This window comes from Dermacentor variabilis, chromosome 5 (genome assembly GCF_050947875.1).
Source record: "Dermacentor variabilis isolate Ectoservices chromosome 5, ASM5094787v1, whole genome shotgun sequence".
Taxonomy (NCBI): Eukaryota; Metazoa; Arthropoda; class Arachnida; order Ixodida; family Ixodidae; genus Dermacentor; species Dermacentor variabilis.
This window is the reverse complement of record NC_134572.1, coordinates 18431031-18453933: the sequence shown is the minus strand read 5'-3', so window position 1 is coordinate 18453933 and position 22903 is coordinate 18431031. Positions and strand designations below refer to the sequence as shown.

At 44.1% G+C, this 22903-nt stretch overlaps 1 protein-coding gene across 11 annotated transcripts in view; it reads right to left on the bottom strand.

The window, feature by feature from the left end:
* LOC142582328 (zinc transporter ZIP10-like) overlaps positions 1-22903 on the bottom strand; it is a 113672-nt gene that overhangs the window by 29150 nt on the left and 61619 nt on the right. For 8 of the 11 annotated variants that reach the window (XM_075691902.1, XM_075691901.1, XM_075691908.1 and 5 more), the window contains exons 2-7: positions 15130-15259; positions 9317-9373; positions 7877-8291; positions 7184-7281; positions 3099-3291; positions 37-206 (exon numbers count right to left, since the gene is read on the bottom strand). In XM_075691902.1, the coding sequence (XP_075548017.1) occupies positions 37-206; positions 3099-3291; positions 7184-7281; positions 7877-8291; positions 9317-9373; positions 15130-15249 (1053 nt within the window). In that variant the 5' untranslated portion in view covers positions 15250-15259. Of the gene's footprint in view, positions 1-36; positions 207-3098; positions 3292-7183; positions 7282-7876; positions 8292-9316; positions 9374-15129; positions 15260-17724; positions 17907-22903 lie in introns of those variants that run through there. The other 3 variants (XM_075691909.1, XM_075691910.1, XM_075691904.1) reach the window with 2 other exon arrangements.

Sequence of the window (22903 nt, the reverse complement as noted above, 5' to 3'; positions counted from 1 at the left end):
CTCGTGGAACATGTAACTAAACTGTGCAAAACTCACATGAGGCAGCAGATGCAGAAGGGCATCGCCCGTCAGGCTTCCGACAGCAAGTCCCACCAGGAACTGGATGAGTGTGTGATAGAAAACTTTCTGCATTAGTGGCACTATGGCCACACTGAGCAGGCCGGTAAGGCTGATGCCGAGCACACCAAGGAAGGCGTACACCCACACTGGCAGAGGAGAGAAGGACCGGGAAAAGACAACGGAGGACAGGGCTGTGAGAAAATGGGAACTCCCCAATACACACTGACCTCGCCGTAAATATACCCTGGCAACTAAATATATCACTAACCCGCCCTCTTAAATACTGAAGTTCAGGTTGTTGTCGCAACATATATATCAACACAGCCTAAAGCGGCACTTCTTCAATGCACTGACTTCTTTGAAAGACTATGTTGTGTACCATATACAGAGTAATATAGACAGGAATGCCGACTCCTCTCGTCTGAGAGGGACAGAGCTTGAAACGCCGGTTGCAATTTCAAAGTTCATTCAAGAGAAAAATGTGTTGGGGGGGGGGGGGGGGTCTGCTCCAATCAACCGATGGAGTGGGCATGCAGCTATGCTAAGCTCAGGTCCCTTTGCCGTTGCTATATCAATGGTACACAGCCGTGCTTGGCCATGCTCCCACACCTCCTTGCCAATTTGTTGTGTTGTCTGCTTGGCACATGCCTGGACGCTAGTAGCGCATATAGGTATTGCGGTTCCCGGAGCGACGTTAGAATATGAAACATGTCTTCATTTCACTTAAATTCATTAACTTGTATTATACCTTACAAGCCCCATGGTGAGCCTTCATTAAAGAAGATTACATGAAATTATGCTAGGCAAAGGAACAATAAACAAAAATAAATAAATGAAATACGAAGACTATGTAAGAAACTACAAAAATGGAGGATGGGGGGGACACAATGGCAGCCTGTGCCGTCTATAGCTGTCATAACGACAGTGATAAGCTCTTAGAGCAAGGATGCCTTTTAGTACTGTTTTTATCCGAGCGTAATTCAAGTAGATGGATGCTTAGCATGCTTCTCTTGCGATGCTATTTGTGTCACTCAGTTGTCTCTGTACCTTGTGGCATTCCCATGAAGGTGGTAGCTTGAAACTTTCTGGATGCAGAAATTGTTGCGGCAAAAGTTAATTCTGACGTGTGCTCAAAGAGTTTGTGCTGTTGCCATTTTGTGCTACTGTGGAGCTGCATGTGCCACTTTTCTCAGCAAGATCATTGTTGCAAGCCATATTCAAACCATTCTCTTCACTGAACAGATGCCTGTAGCATCCAGGCTGCAAATTATGGGAAGCATCGTGAACGCAAGGCTGACAATTCCCACTGCAGCATGTGCCTCAGTGAGAGAATGCTCCTACTGTGTGCCAGGGTAGACAAATTGTCTTTCTGCCTTTCCACATCAGCGAGTTGCACCTGGCTTCCCTCAAAAATCGTTAAATCTGCTCCCTTTAAAATTCAATCAAGGGACAAGTCCTTTACTCTAATAGGACATTCCCCTTACGTTTGCTGAAGTACTTATCAAAAGTCAGCTGCTACTCTAAATGTCACGCACATATTTTGTTTTTTGCTTTAAGCAATCATTTACGTCCACAAATTTTCTGTTGCCACTGCTGCAGCAGCTGTGAATCAGATGGCGCTGCAAACAGAAAGCCTATCCTGTCCTATGCCACACCCGGATTTATTATAGCAGGGCACAAAGCACTTCAATTACTGTTCTGTTCCACTTTTTCAAGCATGTATACTAAACAAAGCGCCAAACATGAAAAGTACGTAGCACATAACCTTCACTTCTGCGTAGACGTGGGAAACGTACAAAAAGGCATAGCAGAAGTACAACTATTTTTTTGTCTGCTTTCTCTAGGGACATGTACAAATGTGTTGCATACGTGTAGAGAAATAATAATAATATTTGGGGTTTTACGTGCCAAAACCACTTTCTGATTATGAGGCACGCCGTAGTGGAGGACTCCGGAAATTTTGACCACCTGGGGTTCTTTAACGTGCACCTAAATCTAAGCACACGGGTGTTTTCGCATTTCGCCCCCATCGAAATGCGGCCGCCGTGGCCGGGATTCGATCCCGCGACCTCGTGATCACGTGTAGAGAAAGCAGAGGCTAGTGTTCATATGCATTTTTTTTTTATTTCTGTGCATATAATTTTGAGTTGGATCGCTGTCAAATATAGATGCTGAGGGCCCAAGTTTCTAGCAGACGACAAGCTTGATGTGCAATGCCTCGCCAGCTCCACACTGCTGATGCTGCCATTCTCCACCACTACAGTGCATGCGCACATGGAAGTAAGCTATGGAATGTTTTCTAGGGGCTTCAGCAGGCGGTGCTACATAAGAAGAGTAGTTGGCCGGGTTTGGAAGGAGAGAAGAAAGCACGTGTGAAAGCTAGGAAGTGGAGCAGAGGGAAACACCAAAGAAGCTAACTAGATGCCCAGTGTCCACGTTTCATCCCGAAGTAATGTGTTCCGCCGCAGAGGAGTCGGCGCTCCTATCTTCTTACGCCGTGGTATGATCACAGTGAATACTTTACCACTGTGAATGCATACAAGTCAGCAGCAGGATAGCACTAATACAAGCACTTTGCATGTGCTCAGAATGAGCTTAAGAGAACATTCCAACCCTGGTGTGAAAATATCAGGAAATTGCATACTCAATTATTACAGCTATCTTTCCGCACAAAGGTAGGACAACTGAATGAACAAAAATAAATTTCTTAAATTTTTCTTTATTACAGTGAACACCCCCCCCCCCATACTGCACATAAAACCAATTTAGATTAGTTGATATCTTACGTATGCCAAATAGTTGTTGCACGTAAAAATGTCCCAGTGTTGAAAGAACCAACCTTACGAGATCAATACAACTTTAGTTTAGTCAGTATGAGACTAGGAGGAACTATGCATAAGCCTATGAGATGGTATGAGAAAGTATATTTCAGTGGCAGTAGGAAGTAAAAAACTGTTCATGTCAGTGAAACAGTGCTTCACAGCCTGGCTGAGGCAGTATACAGGACAACCCTGCGGACAGTTCTTGTAAACACTTACCTTTAAAGTCTACTGTTGTCTCTTCACCGTCGCTATGATGGTGGATGTGGTGGTTGGCCTTGGGGAGAGAACAATGCTTCTCATCCAGCTGATAGACGAGTGCCGGACAAAGGTGCATGAAGTCCTTGAGGTTTATGACATTAGCCTCAGGACTTGTGTCTACAGTGTGTAGAATTTCTGTTGCTGTTAGGCACTGCACCAGCAAAGTTGAGAATAAAGAGGCAAAGGTCAATGTTGCGACTGCCTGTGTGCCATGAGAGAATAAACAGTAATACGACTGAATTCTACTATATAAAACACCATCTATCACATCATCGGTATTGTCAAATTTCTATTATGTGTACTGCAAATTACATGCTTTATACATATATATCCATGTGTGAATATCCAAAACTTTCAAATAATGAATCAAATGATGTCGTCCTATTCAATTCAGTTTTGAATCAAATAGTCAATATTCGTAATTGCAAATATTTTTTCCATGCGTTTCGAATATTTCGTAACGTTAACTAAGGTATTGTAAATTTTCACCCCCGCAGGCATAGTATCGACATAAAACATCAGAACGGGTGTAGTGGAGCAGGCTACTTCACTTAGGTAGCCATACTTTACAGGCTGTGCAATGATCGTTCGCACTCTTTGAAAGGCCGTGTGCATGCGAAGAAACTACTTGTCTGCATCTAATGCTCCAATTGTACTTTTAATAAAACAATGTTTAATAACATACAGTGAACTCTCGTTAAGACGAACCCAGTTAAGCCGAATTCTCGCATATAACGAACAACATGGGAAAACTTGCTTTTTTTTTGCATTGATTCTATGGCAAATTAAACACTTAAGACAGACCACCTCATGTATGCTCTTCGGCACCGCTACCGATCCTGGAGGCTAGGGTGCCTAGATATGCCGCGCCCTGGGGTGCGCACATTTAGGCACCTTACTAGAGGCCAACACACATACACTTCGCCCGTAGCCAAAGGCGAAAACAAGAGGAGGAAACAAGAAAGGTTAGCGACGTTTCACTTCGTGAACGCAGGTGACGTGCAAGCATATAGGCGCTATAGTGCACATGAAGCTATCGGCCTTCGGTGAGCCTAGACTCCTACACTGTCCACATCGTAAACCGTATTCAAGACAGGGCTCGTAAGGCCGCACCATACGCAGGAGCTGCCGGAGTAGAAAACCCCCTTGTAAACATTCACTGACTAACCAAGTTCGCAAGCATGACATCAGTGCGCACAAGGAAACATGAACATATCACACTTGATGACTATGGAAGCTTGCTCTCAAAATGCTGGCATGGGGAATCGTGCCAGTAGAAGCGAGCAAAAGCAGATCGCTTTCAAGATAAAGTCCGCGCGACTGCACGTGGCCGAAGTACAATGCCTCCATCCCCTCTGCCGGTGCCATGTGCGCGACGTTAGATGGCGCGCTTCCTCCCCCTTTCCTTCCTTGTAGAAGCAAGATTAAGCCGCCATCATTGGCTCACCGTCGCACGCTTTCACTTGCACACAAAGTGTATGACATGCGAGGATGATGTTATCACAAGACAAACCCGGTACGTCTGTATCGCAAACAAAACCTGCAGCAACTGCAAGAGGAAGTCAACCCAACACACCTCCACCTATCTTTCTCCTGTGCAACACTTTGCCTCCTTTCTCCTTCCCCACTTTGCTCAATGTCACCTAGACTTTCCTCTAGGTGGCGTTGCTTTGCTGTGCGCTTGTGCTCCTTCATACTTTTGCTAGCTCAGAGCCTGCACCGATGACCTATGAAGCGGCAGATGCCTGCTTGAACTCCCTAGTGAACTTTTTCTAGCAGCATGAATGCACAGAAGGATTTTAAAGGCCATTAGGTGACATGATGTTTTTTGTGGCTGCTTGCCAATTTGCACAGACGCGACAAACATCCATCATGGATGGAATGAAACCAGGCAAGAGTACCACTTCAAGACTGTTGTTTATTAAGTTCAGTTAAATAAATGCTTTTCATGTTATTTTTTCCTCGTTGTAAGTCTACTTCATTTACCATTTTGAAGTAAGATATTTGGATGCACCACCAACTTGGCATTGTCCATTTGCAGTGCCTACATTTATTGCCACCGTGTTGCTGCTGAAAAAGATAGCAGAGCCTTTCGTGCGACTATTATTCTTTTGATAAAGCAAACTTCTGATAAGATGGACAAATTTTCATGGTCCCTTTGAGTTCATCTTAAAGGGAGTCTACTGCACTATGTAATGACAGAAATACGTTAAGCTTAAGAATACTGGGATGTGAACATGATTTTATATTAATTGGGACAATGAACATCTATTATTCTGAAGGAATTCAATATTAAATTTAATTCTGGCACTATATGATTCGGCCTCAAAAATCGCTATTTGTACACCCGGGATATTTAGCTGTATGCTGAACCTATTTTGGCATGTAATGGATATAAAAAATTTTGTCTGAACAGGCACACACTCTCTGGCAAAAGTGGCATGCCAGGCATTCGTAATGCGAGGCACTAGCAATTTCTCAAAAAGGGACACGACTTCAATGATGCTAGGCTCCAATTCAAAAATTGTAACATAGACCCTGGAGTAATCAAATCTAATTAAAGCAATAACCGACTAATTCAATATTGTGATTTGTCGTGCAAGTAATACCAGCTTCTACATGTAATCCCACTGATGTGGTGAAAGCACACGTGGGAGATTTGATGAAACTGTACAGCTCAAAGAAATACAGAAGGATCCTGTTGATACATGTTTTAGAGGACCACGGAGAAGTAATCCATGATCCAGAAAAAAGTGCCATCTGATAGCAGTGGCAGCTACACAAACGATGAAACAAAATCCTACTCCAACATAAAACCTTATCTGAAGTTTAATAGAAATGTCAGTGATCAGGCTAGTTGGCATTCCATGACGAAACTTCTTAGTGCAGAAACAATGGACGAGACAGAGTGGGAAACAACATAGGGCTTGTGCATGTTGTTTCCCCTCCGTCTCGTCCATCGTTTCAACACTAAGAAGTTTGACCATGGAATAGGAAGCCAACAAACTATAGAAAATTCGCTCAGTACAGCTCCTTATTGCTGCCTGGCAGTTATACTGAATGTTAAAGACTTTTTTGGAGTGGTCATAGCTGTGAATCACTAGATGATGCATGTAATTTCCAGGCAACACTTGGTGAAATCATTGATAATAACAGCCCCATTTTGAGCACTCGAAGCCCCTTTTCAGCATCCATGCTGCAGCAGTCGAACATCACCGTGGCAATCCTTCGCCACACGGAAGGTTCTGCTATCACTTTCAGCATCAACACGGTGCCAATCAATGTAGGTACCGCGAATGGACAATGCAAAGTTGGTGGTGCACCATCATAGTTTTTGGATATAACCACGGAAAGAAACGTAACAAACAGGAAGCTAATACACATGGCCTTATGTAAACTAAATGGCACTGGTGCCAGGAAACTGTAACAAAAAGGAATGTATCAAACAGAGGTTCTGCTGAGCACCCTGTACATTAAGTCTCTAGAACTTAACAGAATAGTGCAGTAGTGGCCTATACCATGTGGTCTGCAATAGATATTCTTAAATGGACACTAAGGAGAGTTTCAGTTGGGCCATAAAGCTGGATTCTTACATTACCTGCACCTGTAGTAGTCTCACAACTAAGTATCACAGCATCAATGCCTCATGTTTGAGAGACAATGTTCTTCACAAAAAGCAGACATTCAAGTAAACCCATGGAAGTGTTTACCCACATCTACAAAGCACAAATTTATCTCTGCAATACAAATACCTTAGAGCCCTGCTTGTCATGCGTGATGTCATATTTCTCAATTTAAGAAATGTACAGCCAAGGACAATTTTTTTTACTCAACATCTGCTACCAGTTCTTCTGTTACAAGCCCATTAATTGGTAATGAAGCTCATGAGTCCCAAGTGGTCAAACCTGAACAAACACAACATTCAGTTGCAACTGGACCATTCTTCTTAAAATGAAAAGAAAAATCATCAGAAGAAATAAATAAAATAATCGTAATAAAAAAAAAGTTTAGACTATAACAGGTAAACTGAACTTTGACCTAACCTTTTCAAATGAGACTTCTGCTGTCCTTGTACTGGCTGTAACCAATGGCACGCTGGGAGCTTCTGTTGTGTTAGAGGAATTGGCTGCCTCTGTGCCATCTAGAAATGTGGGAAAAAAATCAAATAAAATCAAGCTTGTCTCCTTCCTTTCTTAAAATAAATAGTCAGAAAAAGGTGACTTTTGAAAGTTTAGATTTTATAATTATATGCTATGACATTTGACAATGGAAGGCTGCAGTACAAGAGACAGTCCATGAACCTGCCTGTAACCGCGTGCTTGCACTACAGTTTTGCGGATGGTTGGAAAATCTTTTGTTAACTGGAGTGCTACTCTGTAAGGATTCTTCATTTTCCATACTTTTTACTATTTGTCATTGGCTGGCCGGAAGCCAAGCCAATCAAGAAAAAAGAATTATTACATACCAGGGTCTCTGCTTTCTTTTTCAAACAGACTTATTACAGAAATTATAGTGCACTGAATATCCTGTCTATGCACATTTGTCATTTTTGCTATATCTTTCAAATAAATGGTACAGACATTAATAGCAGTTCTCCTGTCAAATTTTTTTTCAAGGCCATTTGCACTTTCTACTTCTTCGAGAGGAGAAAGAATACCCAGTAACATTGAATTCCTTGCTCCGAAATTCAAACTCTGTTTTGCATTAGACTTTAGTAAAAATCAGGCCACATTTACCCTGACTAGAAAGGTCCCTCTGCACCCTCGCCAGATGAGCTCCCTCAGACGTGTGTGCATGATCCGACTCTTCGCCACTGTGCTGGTGGTCGTGGTGGCCATCCACAACAGCATCTGCCATATCGCCGTGGATGTGGTTAGCATGGCGATTCACAAAGCCCACATTGGCACCCTCTGGCCGGTGGGCAGACAGGTCATGATCTCGTATGGTGATGTGTGCCAGGCCGAGGTTCTCGAGGAGGTGCTCAAAGCCTTCAAATGTCATCTGTCCATCGTGTCCATACTTGTCAAAGAGCTTGCGCAGGAAATACTCGTGGTCACGGAAACGCTCTGGCGTCTCTTTTGCCTCCAGCGATGGCACCGCACTCAGCACACACAGGAATATGTGACACCAGAAACACATCGCTCGGTAGCACTGTCGCACATGCAGGCATGGCAGCAAAGAAAGAGACAGCGTGAAAACCAAGAAAATAAGCATTGACACATCAGGAATACAGTTTGTGCAATCAACTAGACAAATCTACTTGGCAATGTTATAGCCTCTGTCTGCACAATTGGAAAAAACAGAACAAAGCCTGTCCATAAACTAGAGTATTTGCTAGTAACAGTTAAGCACAATGTGATAGAAGCTGAAGCAGTTAAAAAGACAGATGGAAACCATGACTGAAGAAGTTGACAATGGCATCTGCAACCTTCCTTCGAATTAAAAGAGATTTATTTTCCTTGTTGCATATTGACCATCAGTGTGTCTACATTACATGATAGGAGATTGAAAAATTTGCAAGAAATGCACCATTAGAGGTGCACAATGAATCATCATCATCATCATCATCATCATCATCATACCTTCATCCTCATCGCCCTCCTCCTATTTTATGTCCACTGCAGGACAAAGGCCTCTCCCTGCCATCTCTAATTACCCTTGTCCTGTGCCAACCGATTCCAACTAGCGCCTGCGAATTTCCTAATTTCATCACCCAACCTAGTTTTCTGCCGCCCTCGACTGAGCTTCCGTTCTCTTGGCACCCATTCTGTAACCCTAATGGTCCACCGGTTATCTAACCTACACATTACATGACCTTCCCAGATCCATTTTCTTTCTCTTAATGTCAATTAGAACATCGGCTGCACCCATCTACTCTCTTATCCAAAATTCCAAATATGTTTTGCAAGTTCTTCCCATTTATTTTTTTCAGAGTACTGAAAGGTTTAGAGTCATAGTTAATACATCTTTCTTTCACTTAAAAATTATGCTTTGGTGTACTTGCTGCAGCTAAATCTTTCCAAAATGCTTCTGCGATACTGTTAAGCTAGCCTTACAGCTTCAGTTAATGCATCAGTCCAAAGCATGCAATTGAAGCTACGAATCTTTTTTGCAAGTATCTGCAAGCAAGAATGTGAAAAATTCTGCTAAGAAAAAAAAAAACATTTCAGACTTACATGAGTACTTCTGTGATGCCTTGATTTCAGAACCTTCAACAGTCTTTGTTTCTTTGCCTAAAACAAGAAAGTATAAGCATGATAAATGCCTCAAAAAAGCCCCGACTGATGAAGCAATCTTCACTCTGAAGGCTAAGGTTGAACCAGCCAAAGCCACATATAAAATAAATGCTTAACTATTTTAATTTATGTTTTTAACTATGTATCAATAGTTTTTCCTACAGCTGCATTTGTCAACTACTGAATAGACTTATTTCCATGGAAAGATTTTGCCCTCATGAACATGACAGCTAATGCAGAGAACATTTAAATATGTGAATTTTATCGGCAGGTTTGGCATGAGCTTTGAAAACACAAATAAAAGACATGGCCATTGCACCAAGTGCATCATATATGACCAATATTTCTGTGCAAGTCTGCATTTCTGTGCAAACAACTATACAGGTTCAACCCTAAGTGACAGCAGAAATTTTAATGAGAATGTAGTGCAGGTAGCACTGTACTTCTAATGGCAGACCTTGCACATGACTGTGAAAGCAATATCCACAACCTTGTGCAAATGTAGTGTGTGCAACTTCCGCACCGTTTTCCAGCTTCATGAAGCATATACAAATGCACCAAGCAATGTGCAAGGTTTGCGTGCACCTGACAAGAATGGTTGCCGAGTCCCGAGGAGATGTTACTGCTTGGCATTTGCAAGAGCTGAAGAATCAGAACAGCTGTACACAACAACCTATAAGGATGCAGGGAAATCCCCCCCTGCCCCCAATTTCCTACATGGCCTAGAAGGAGCCTGTAAAAGCTCCGTACTTTGCAACTGTTGGTAGAGACGCTTGAGCGTATTTGTGGCATCGTTTCAAGAGAATCAATAGCATTATCAGTAAACCAAGCTGAGCTCGTTTCGTCAGCTTTTGCATGCTCTGAATGACTGCTAGAGCCTTTCACTAAATTTTGCCAGCTTTCTGGTTGGACAGTGTTACTAGCAGATCCACTTCAGGATGTGTGTGTGTGTACAACTGTACTTGCAAATATAATGAGTCAAAAGCAGAAGCACAGATTAAAATATGAAGAGGTTTAAAACATGTTGCATACACCTCGAGACCTTTTTGATTGAACCTGTGCAGCCAAACTGATCATTATGTGAAAAGTGTTTCAGGGAAATAAACTGACACTTATGTTGGTAAACGCAAGTACATAATATTCCGGCCGATCAATAAACCATGTAACGTAGACATTACATCAAGTTATAATAATGAAAGGCTGTTATGCACTGCCACACATATGTCACGGAAGAACTATGTAGACATGTTTAGAACGAAATTAAGTAAGGTTGTTGATTCCTCGCTGCCTCTTTAAACTGTCCCCTCTCATTCCGTTATGGGTGAAAAAAAAGAAGAAAGTACTACGCACTGTTTTACTCCCACTTGTCTTACGGGAGTAAATGTCTTATGCTGGTATGGGAAACTACTGGCGAAAATAATTTCAACAAATTAGAAATTCTTCAGAAGAATAATTGAGACATATTGAAAACTACTTTGGCCATCCAAGAGAATTACCTATGATACCAATATTTATGAAACATTACATCCTTAAGGCTAGGCATATCCACGAGTACAAGCTACTATTATTCATATATACAAACAAGCTTCACATATCAGAATATCAATGCAGTCATAAATAAGCATTACAAAGGTTGAAAATGCAAGTACCTGGCACAAGAACTTCGTACGGAAAATTATTTGCACTCGTGTTACTAAATCACACAAAGAGAATAAAAGTTAAACTTACTGAACACAAATAGAAACACCAAATCAAAAGGCTTCTTGTTAACAATGCAATTTAAGATTGATGCGTCACATTTTCACTCGTCAGTTGTTAGAGGTTTTTTTTTTTTTTTTGCTTATGCAGGACTAATATCGATGTGAACAAGAAGAAAGGAAACAGAGGGGCCCCAATTCATTAGTCAGCTCACAAGAAGCCAACAAACAATGACATGAAGGAAAGCATAGCGAAATTATTTCTAGTTCTCTAATGAATTAAAGAAATTATAAATAAATAGAAATGAAAGTGGATGAAAAACAACTGTCCCTATGTGTCTGCGTGTGTGCGCGTGCGAGACCGGACTTTTCACTAGACTGAATGCATGTAGAAGGATGATAAGCACAACTTCACGGCTATCTTTGGTATATGTGCTCAACAGTTTCGCTTGCTGGACCAACCTTTTATTTATATAGTCCCACAAAACATTGCATTCATGTTTAATGATTTACGTGTATTATATACGTTTGTTATATTATTTACAGCTCCACAGTGGATATCTTACTTATTTTCTATGTGTGTTCCTAACATGAACATATCAGTGCTGATTGCCATTGTATGTATGTTTTTACTTTCATGTAGCCACTAATTTTTCTGTATTATTTTCTTTTGCTGCTCGAGGTGAAGCCCTGTCAGACCGAACAGCCTTTGACTTTGCCTCAATTTTCAGGAAGAGAAATAAATCTTTTTTTCTTGAAAAGAAAAGAAAAAGAAAACAAAAATGCAATGTAGACATTGTAGTGTTTGCTACAACTGGTGAAAGCATGTGTATGTTTATCCAGTGGGCTCGCGCATTTTGTTACTTTTGGTAGTAATTTACATCTGAGAACTTGATTAAGTTACTGGGTGTTCTTGAAGTATTGTCACGTGGTGGTGACATTGGACACAATAGCAATACTGTGAAAGACAAAACTAACTTTTATTGGGCGAACCTGCGCCCACACAAACAGGCTACACTTATAGCACAACGATAGCAGCACAATCAGCGGGTCAAGCGCGTCGGCTTTTATACATGTTGAATGTTCCAGAGTAATCCCTCGGACCAGCGTGCCTTCCACAAAGTTCTACATTCTTCGTGTCGCGCACACATGCAATCAGATTACACAACGTTCGGTCACAGACACCGGATGGAACCATCAATAACATTCCAGAAACTTCCGATACATGCAGGCGCGCCCTGCGCTGTGCGATAACATTTGTTAGGCAGTGAAATGCGGTCGCCTGATAAAGATAGGCAAGTACATGTGTCGGTATGATGCATGTGAAATAGTCAGTTTAGTTTCCCTCCCAGACTGTGACAGCAGAGTCTGCTTTGTCGAGCCTTGTCCACACTTTGGAATTAGTGCTGGCACCTTTTAATGATGCTCAAGATGCAAGCAATTTGAAATGACAAAATTAGTTGGCACCTGAAAGCAATATTTGCACGTAGATCCATTTTTAAAGGGAACATCCAGGCAGCTGGCTTAGGTCGTGCCAATGTCGTAGTTCCTGGTGCCTGTAGAATGCACTATGCAGCTAAGTAGAAAAGAGCAAGTGCCGTCCCTTACATGTCATTTGCCACAAAGCTGGATGTTGTCAGAGTTTTCAACAGAGAAATTATCTCGTGCTCTGCTGACGTGTGTTTCCTTTAAGAGGGGACCCTGCGTTTCAAAACTTGTTTTTTAATTCTTGAGCAATTTTGATTAAACTTGGCGAGTATATGTATTTCAATGTGCTAGTTTTAGATATACATCCAGCTTTGTTGCAGAGCAAGTAACGTTTTAGAAATTGAAGAAATTCAGCTTTATTGCATAATTTGCTTGGAGGTGAGCTATCTACCAAACCATACAGGGCATAATAAATATCGACATATGAAAATGATGTGGAACTAACAAAGAGTGCAAATAAGCAAGTATGGTGCTCTAACCCAATTTTATATCGATGGGAACATTGCGAACTTCAGTGAGAGAAATACATCTAACTGCTAAAAAAAGAATTTTTTAAAAAAATTTTTTAATAGATGCAACAATATTATTTCACTTATTTGCACTCTAGATAGCTTTGCCTTTATGAAAAAAAAATTACAGTGATAGCACAAGTAGAAACAGAGAGAACACATCTCCAATGCGGCATCATCAGAAATGTGGTTTTAAAAAACCACGAAAAACGTTTCACAACTGATATATTGAAATAAAGTTTGAAAAAAACGGCACTAAAGGCCATCAGTGGGCACTAGGTATAATTCATGGACATTTCGCAATTGCCAGTCAACACAACATGCACTGCGAGTATGTTCACTTCAAAACGATTAGACATTTTCAGGCCCTCAATTCCCCCACAAGCTCCGTCCTGACGCAACTTCCCGCAGATCTCTCAAACCACAGTCAGTTTAGTAGCGAGACCACAATCCTGATCTCTCTGCACCAGCTATGCAGAACCACCGGAAGTATAACACGAGAAGACGTCGAGAAGATTTTTCACTGCTGCAAGTCCGACGACAACATTCGGAGTAGCGGGCCTTGTGACCGAGGCTGTTGCACTATCGGCAGTCGGATCTTCAACAAAACGCCGAATCTTTCACTCCGTGGCCGTTGTAGATGCAATCTTGTCGAGAGTAGCTTTCTGATGTGCTCTATGTTATCCAATTCCTCTTCAGTTGTGACAGCCGTGTTCAATTCTTATGCTAGTGCAAACGGCGTGTGGATATGCGTGATCCGGCAAAGCAGGGCAAAGTTCTTGCTGGTGTTGCAGGATTCGCGGGGCGCGGTAGTGGTGAACTTAAGTGTCACAAGTTGGCGGCCTGGACACAACAACTATATTTACTTAACCGTGTCTTTTTTATGATTTGGAACAACGTGTCATTATTGCGCATTATTGGCAGCGCCTCTAGAAAGTGAAAGCGGCAACGAGGTCACCGAAGCTAGAACCCGGACTGATCCGTAGGTTGGGGCTCGCCGAGGCCTGCGCGTGCCAGGGGTGTATAAGATCGGCTGTCCGCCATTGCGGACAGCCAATTTTATATGCGAACACCCCCTGGCTCACTTCGGCCTCTGCAGCATCAACCCACGGGCCGCTCTGCTTCCAGCTTTCATCCCCCTGCTACCCCTTGGGTGCACTGGAGATCCTGCGCCACCTGCTTTATTATAAACTCGGGTGCCCTCCTGAGGCCTCCATTTGCCGGTTACATGAGCCCTCCTGGAGCAGTGCTTGTAAAAAATCCAATATATCGTCGCGACAAAAAAAGCGGCCCGCAACTTATACAACACCAGTCAGAACCTTGCCCAAAGCAGCGAGGTGCCTACGTTCAGCAGCAGTACAACTTCGACGATGATTTGCCGGGTATCCTGTACCGACTGCGATGACTTAATCGTTTTCGGAAGTATATTGAGTCTCGCACGTTTCCACCCGTAATGATTCGCGGGACGAAAGTTTGTCGGACCTCCAGCATATGCAGCGTCGCAGTCGCAAGACAGACAAAAATGGTGGCCGTTTTCGTCGTTTGAGCACTCGGGATCCTTGGAGCCAATCATGACTCGCAATCTTGGTCCCATGCTCAAACTGACCAATAATAGCTTGTGCCGCAAATGTATTTTTTTGCCATTTTTTTCTTGACTGCAGCGCCGGCAATATTGCCGATCGACAAATAAAGAAAGCCAGAAACGTGAGTTTTCAAATGATACCAAAATGGCGCTGGCCGAGCGCGCAGTTATCGAGTTATGCGAGACTAAAATCGGGCATGATTTGTCCCCACGCTAAAGGGCAACATTTGTAGGTTCGCGTCTTTAGCTCACGATAAAGGAATAACTATGCGGTATTTTGTAACCAAATTTCAGAGATAGACGCGGAAACACATCAGGAATGCAGAAAATAAAAATTTTTAATTCAAATTTTGGGCTGATTTCCTGTCTCATAAACCCGGGTCCCCCCTTAGCAATGGACCCACCTGTACACACATGCCTCAAAGAGGCCAAAGAGAGTGAAGGACGAAAAAAAGTGAGATGTACAGAGAGACCTACCAGTCCACTGGCAGGTGCATGTCCTGGTCGACGCTGCTGGCAAAGGCCAGCTGCGAGACATGCCTGCTGGCACTGGTTGGCCACCAGCTGGTGAAAGTTTTCCAGGCTGAACACCCTCATCCTCAACACTCTGCACACAAACACAGCAATGCGTGTCTTGACTCAACACTAGAACCTTGCCGAGTACAGATAAAAGCTGACACATCCATCAGAGTCACCAAAGCCATTTGTTGTGCATGTGTTGTACAATGTCTGCTCTTGTTTTCTGCGCTTCAATTGCAGTATGTCGAACTAACAAGGCTGAATTTCTACCAATAAAGAAAGTTATTTTCACATCATTCGTTTTCAGCTTCTGCCTCGAGAAGAGCAAGGCATGCGTAGGTTTGAACAAATATCAGATATGCCTTACAAACAACAAGGCATCTACCGAGACAGCCGTCACAACATTGTGTCCTTTAGCAATTATGTCTCGTAGCACAACTCAACTGGCAGAACAGTTCCAACTCATTCATAACTTACATTTATAGGAGCAACCATACGTGCTCACACATGCACACACAACAACAAATGCTGAAGCAATTTTGCTTATGGCAGCACATAATCATACAAGCAGAAGTTTGGGCACTATGTATTCTGTAGAAACATTAAACTTATCCCAATCTACAAGCAACCCTGAATTGGTCAGTGTAGTGCGCAGTTACTTGTACTACCAATAAAAACCTCAAACTTCCTGGCTGCATATTGAAGGCTACCATGTTGGCCAAAATTTTGCTTTTGACGATTCTTCCAGCCTCTGTACAATTACAGAAGTAAAACATGCATCGCAGCAACATGTGCATATCAACGTTTGACATACAGAACAAACAGGTCCGAGTCAGCATCGAAGAATAAAGGACATTTGAGTACGGCATGAATACCAGTCTGGCGTAAGTTAACCTGTATCTTTTAATGCATCTTCAATAGTGTTTGCACTAACTTTTCCACTATATATGTCAACATTCTGAACCACAATGTCTTCAACTGCTCGAAAAATTGCAGTGATTATGAATTTAGAAACAATAGAACCACCTTTCCGTCACTGCCATTTTCAGTACAGTGAGCTTGTGCCACATTGTCACAATGTGTCAAATTCACATGCCAACCTAGGGGAAGCAGTCCTTTCTGCAATGCTTCGAATGCTTCAGCCATTCATTGGCAGAGCAAAAAACCGCCACATGACGCCATGTTTTATAACTTGGTCTTGGTATATATTTTGTGCAGAAAATTTGTGCACAGACAAAACAATGTGCAGTGAGCTGCTTCATCCCTCTTCAGCCATCCTTCACAATTTTCCTGGCATTCAGCCCTTTCTCTTAGTGTAAACTGCACTGAAAAATGTGATGAGAAAACTGTCTAATTATGTGAGGTACCGCCAAAGAAAGGTGCAGTAAAAATTAATTATGTTAAACTTCGTGAATGCGGGTTACGTGCAAGCATATGGACGCCGCAAACATGCACAGTGAGCACCATAGCATCGAAGCCCAAACTGACATGGCGCGAATGCGGTCGGGGACGCTACAAGAATCTCGACAGTGCGACACCTTTTGTGCCACAGGGAAAGCACTAGGCATGCAAGGAGACGTCGCGAGCATGTGCAGCAAGCACCATGGCGTCTAAGCAAAATGCTCTGCACGAAGGAGAGCTTTCTGGTAGGAACGTGGCCTCTTACGTGGGCTGATCTTTTGTTATTGTTCTGTGCTTTTAATATTTCAGTCTGAGAAGATTAACATATAAAAGGCATGCGCTGTCAGTGCTTTGTTTCATGACATTTATTTGTGGGCTGTCATTCTCAAAATCCCAAGGAATAACTTTGTAAAGAATGTAAGACAAAGTATGAGCAACTGAGTTATAGAACAACTTTAGTGCCGTATAGAATAGCTTCACGGGCCTCAGACAAACATCACCGATTTGAAGAGCTGGCCGGTTACATTTGCATGTAAAAACCATGCACTGCATAATGAATGGCCTAGGTAGCACTGACGCGGTATGAACCCTGGCAACTTTTGTTAGTTTGGTTGCTTGGTAATGAACCTGAAAATATAATGAAATTAGTGACTTTGCACTGCAGTAGTTTTGGTGAAAAATTGGAAAATGAAAGCTTGCCTTTCCGCTTAACCGAACAAACACAATTAAGCTTGCACAAGGATACTTTTCTCGTGTAAGCTGATCAGACGATTAAGTGTCCCTTTAAAAAGAGCTTTCAGACACGCGGCCTTGGAGAGAACATGGAGAGAGCGATAAAGAGAAAAATATATATATAGGTGCCGTCGTCTAAGACATAACGAGAGTAAACTATGCGTCAGACACATGCAAAGGCCAGACGAGCGAAAGTGGAAAGAAGGAGAAAGCTACAAAAAGCCGCGGTGGATGCGCGGGGGGTTGGGACGAGGCCCCGCACTAGCTGAGCAAGTGCACGTAAGAAAAGTGCGAGCAGTATTGCTTTCGCAATAAAAGAAAAGGAGGGGCGCGGCAAAAGAAAAAACGAACGAGAAGTTGGCTAAGGTTGTCAACTAGACCCGCAGCAGCTGGGTGCCGTGCGCGTAGTACTATACGTACTCTGCAGACGTTCCGCACCCAGGAGACCGTGCGCAGCCGACGAGTCGCGTGCGTCTGGGCGCGAGCGCAGTAAGACTGCGGTCTTGTCCACCTGTCCGTCCAATAGGGGCTTTTGCTGGAAGGCGCCGGGGGATGTGGCGTGCCGTTCAAGCCCTCCTCTAGACGAACATGCGGGATCGCGTACAATTACACGCACGCACGTCGACGAGCGGAAAGGATCGCCACACGCGGATGCGAGTCGATACGGCGCGGGGGTTTTCTTGTGTCCGGCAAAAAGAGACGGACAGGAAGGCGTCGTCTTCGCAACGTCGACGCCGCGGCAACAGCCCGTCGCGCTCACGACGACGCCGGCGGTGGCTGGCGTGGTAACGGGGGTACGGCACGGCGCTATATGGGAGGACAGATGACACCAACGATGGGCGACACCACGGTCGCGAACGCACAGGCGGCACTCGATCGCAGGAAAGAAAAAAAAGAAAAGAAACGTCGCGGGGAGCCTGCTGGCTTTGACGCGCGGCGACAGCCTGCCACGGCTACGCTGGCCTACATATGCGATGCGAATCGAACGGGCTTCACGAGCCTCACACTTCACCAGCGCACATATAGACAAGCGACGCTTTCGGCGTTGCGGGTTATTCATTTCACGCGCTGACTGGCTGTAGATCTTTCCGCGCACGGCGGATGCATTGACTTGAGCGAAACCTTCGAGCGATGCGCCTTCCGCAAGAGGCTCCCCGTGCACTCCCGTCGCCGTTTTTTTTTTTTTTTTCGGGGAATCTTAGGACTTGAGACATCGTTTCATTCGCAGAAAGCGCCAAGCGCGACGCAGCTGCCGCGACTGTTTTTAGGAGGTTTAGAACGTAGAACAGACAGCAAACCTGTAACCGTGTTTCGCTCCTCGCATTGCTGCAAACGCAAACACTCCCGAATCACAACAAAGTATCTCCTAACACGTAAATATTACAGTAATCCGGTAGTAAATCTGTTTAAGCAGACTAAAACTAGTATTCCTTCAAAGCTGTTTCGGTAATTCTGCGGATATAGCAGATTCACGCGTAAGAGGTTGAATAGAAGAGACACCGAAGGTAAATCTAACTTTACATATCGCGCTGAAACCGCAGCACCAGGGGCGCAGCCGGGAGGGGGGGGGGCTTAATTATGGGGCTTCAGCCCCCCCCCCCCTCTCCGAAATTTTTTCGAGCTATCATGCACCGCCGACCGAACAACCCCCAGCGCCGGAAATCATTCTAGATTTTGTCCAGAATGTCTCTTTCACGCTCGAAAAGTCATTTCAGCGCGAACATTGCGAACTCGGGCTGGATTTCGTCGCAGCGCCCATGCACCTGCAGTCATACAACGCGAGGAGCCCCGTCCGAGCACAAAGTTTTAAGGGCGTTTCGATGACGACTGGGCTCGTCGCGGAATCTCGCGGAGGCCGCGGAATCTACGGAGCGCATGGACTTCAATTCCGAAACTTTATGGGTATAATAAAGTTCTCAAACTTTTGATGGGAAAGGCGCATTAACATTTCCAAAGTCGCGCTTCAGGTTTTACTTTGTGGGTTTAATGTCCTGATAAACACTTGACGCCAAAGGTGCATTGACTTTTCTAAAGTCGTACATCGGACCCCACAGCGAGACAAGCCAAATCAACACACTATCAGAAAAGTAGACAAATCACGCAGCGAGGTCCGATGAGACGAAGCGTTGGCGATTCATTTGTGCCGGTGTGTCACAAAAGAATATCAACATTTTTTTCACCTGCGCCAAAGCATCCATGTCAAGACACTAAAGTCAGCAAAGGTAACTACGTTCTCATTTATTTTTCTACTTTGACTTTCATTCGCGGGGACACACAATTTTCTTATTCTCGCTACCCACAAGCGGATGAGTTTTTCCCGTGTTGCCCCGACTACCGCGCGGCGCACTTCGGTGCGCATTCGTTTTTCACTGGCCCAGTGGATTTTCGCCTGGCAGAGTTTTGGACGCTTTCTGGCTAGCAGACCAGAAAAAGAAACAATGGTCACTCGCCACCATCACTGTGGGCACTCGACGGATTAACGCATTCGATTGAGCGCAAGCTCTCCGGATAGTCTTGTCTGGCCGGTGTAGGATACCTAGTAGTATGCGTATGGTCCTCTGTGGACCAAGCGTCTCATGTTTCCTACGATATTCCTTCGGTAGCTGTATTAGGTGCCCCAAAGTAGGCATTCGATTGTGGCCAACAAGCTTTCCTCTACGTTCTTTCATTTCGGTGCCCCCGCCCCGCAAAAGAGCAAGACATTGCAGCGGCGCAGCGTGCTGTGGCATGGTGAAATTTCGATTTTGTTACTACTTCTTTTGCAGAAAGTAATGGGCCATGGGACGCTTCAACTGCCGGGTACTCTTATTATATTAGTGCGATAGCATTTACATGTACACTCCAGGCGCATTCCTGCCATCGCCGTCGCCCTCATGCTCCGTATAAAGTCCAAGGCGCGTATTCACAAAACGTTCTTACGCTAAATGAGTTCGTGCCAGCCAATATTATTTGCGAAGGCGATTAGCCAATGAAAAACAGCACTTGCGAAAGAAAAGCTTTGCGAATTCGTCCCCAAGGGCAATAACATCGTGACCGCGCGCTTCATGCTGTATGTGCGAGTGAAAGTGTGTGTAAGTGTGTGGCGGCGTGGAAACCGAAAGCCCAAATTTAAAAAGCCGTTTGGCTACATTCTTCTTTGCTAAACTGGTTGATATTCTGGCCTTTTCACAGTAGGGGCTGAAAGGACCGAATACAGAGGTGTTGAAAGTGAGAGAAATACAGAACGTTTTTATTTATTATTTATTTATTATTACCCTCAGGGCTTACAAGGAGCATTATAGAGGGGAGACCCTTTGTAAGGCTCTCGCTCCTCAGCCGACATTTAAAAAAAAAGAAAAATGGGCCCATATCTAGACGCGTCCGTGTTGAACGTGTTTGTATATTGATTTCTCCACGAATATTCAGAGCCCGCCTGTTGCGTCGTAGCCCCAATTTTCTTTTACTTTTTTTGCTATACCTCAGTTTATCCGAGATTTTTCTATTGAGCAAAGAATCAGTGAATTCGTCTAGAATTGCTAACCCAGCACCGACGCCCGTGACACTCTAGATATGATAACCTTGCTTCCACTTGTGCTGAATGAGATTGTGTTTATACAATATGCTTTATGTTAAACAAAAACTAGAGCTCTTCTATGACCAAGTTTTGCTGGGTACAGCGCTTAATTAAGCTGTCAACCAATCAGCAGATGTCATAACGCAGGTTCCCGACTGCACTATAAGTGAATTCACTTGTTCTGAATATTAATCACCCTCTGCTTACGTAATTTTTCTTATAACGTCGTTTTTCCCTGAAGAAAGAAGAATCAAGACTTTTTTTGTGCAGCAGGTGAACATTCCTTTTTCAGCTGAGGCATGCTATGATGCGGTAGAAAATAAATTTGCTCAATTTGTTGACTCATCATCAACAGGTTGAATGAACGATGTGTGAATTAGTAGAAATGCAGGCACTGCTTGGATATTATTTCGGAAAGAGAAAAAAAGAAGATTTTTTAACCTGCACGTTGAAACTGTTCTATAGTTCATTGCAGCTATCGAGGTCAGTTGCATTCAATTTATTAGATGAATGCTACAAAGAAACAGCACCATGCAGAATACACATAAAACATTTTTTACACGTAGAAATGAAAAAAAATATCCTTCGAATGCAACGGCCGGAATAATGCGAAAAATTCCTACCGGCATCTTAAACACATCGGGGCCAGAAATTCCTATCTTGCTACAAGTTGCAGTTCTTCTCGTTGCGCCATATTACGTTTCTGGAGAAGTTTCGGAATCCCACGTGTCGCTGACTTGTGACGACACGCATGCGCAGATGCGTGGAGAGCAGGGTTACTTTTGTTTGTATTGCGTTATTCACTGCTCCTCTTCTTAACAAGATTACATGCTTGAGACAGGCAAAATATTTAAACAAGACAACACAAAATCTCAAACGAAGCAGAATTGACTTAATAGCGCGCCGATCTCGTCGACGAGGAACATCGGAGGCTGCGGCGCACACTTCTACCCACGGGCGCTGGCGAAACAGCCGGAGCTTCGGGATAAGGCGACGGCAGCGCCTCCGCAAGTTCAGCGTTTTGTGCATCACACTCGGCGCTTGCCAACGCGCCGCCTGGACCCACTCCCCCATTGTAGTACGCTATAGTATGGGATGTGCAGTAAAACGGCAACAAGCCGCTTACAAAGTGGCGCGCACGAGATGCTATAACTGCGGTAGCGCACAAACAAACAATTGTCGCACGCCGTATGCGAAAAGTAGCGCGGCGCAGGCTAGGGGCGATTCCACTACATGTATGCTCCAAACAACCTGGGTCCGTACTTTGCGACGTTCGATTTTAAAGCGAGTAATTACGTGCCCGATGGTGGAATCAAACCTCGGTCTCCCAGCACAGCAGCCCGATGCTCTACCCACCATTAGGCCACAATGGCGCGCATCTTTCTATCGTGGCCACGCCAGCCAGTCTTTGAGATGATCGCCGCGTGCTTGTGTCACAATGCGTGGCACGTGCGAGCGCGCGGCAGTTTCATCTATACGCCAAAGACGCAGGAACGAAACGGGCAAACTTGCAGCATTTGATTAGCCGCTTCGCTTTACATAGATTTCAATATGTGCGTTGGGTCTGCATAATTCTTCATTTTACATTCTTATCACACGGCGTGGCCGATCCAAGCTGTTTGAGCCAATGCGAGGAGGATGGAAGACGACATGAAACGTTGGAACTCGCACGCCACCGTTATCGCTTGCAGGTTCGGCCACTCGGCACGCCACGTGATACGAGTGGAAAATTAAATTCTGGAATTTTACGTGCCAAAACCACTATCTTATTATAAGGCACGCCGTAGCTGACCACCTGGGGTCCTTTAACGTGCACCCATGGCCATGCACGCCCCACAGGCGTGTTAATTGCATTTCGCCCCCGTCGAAATTCGGCGGCCGGTATGAAACACGCAACTTCGATCGCCAGAGCCACTGGGATACCGTGGCGGGTAAGAAAGGAAAACGAAATGGAACGCTACAAGGTACAGATCTAGCCGTATTAACGAGAATGGAGATAAACGCTGTGGAAATCGACACAATGAGGAATATCCACGGCATGTTTAG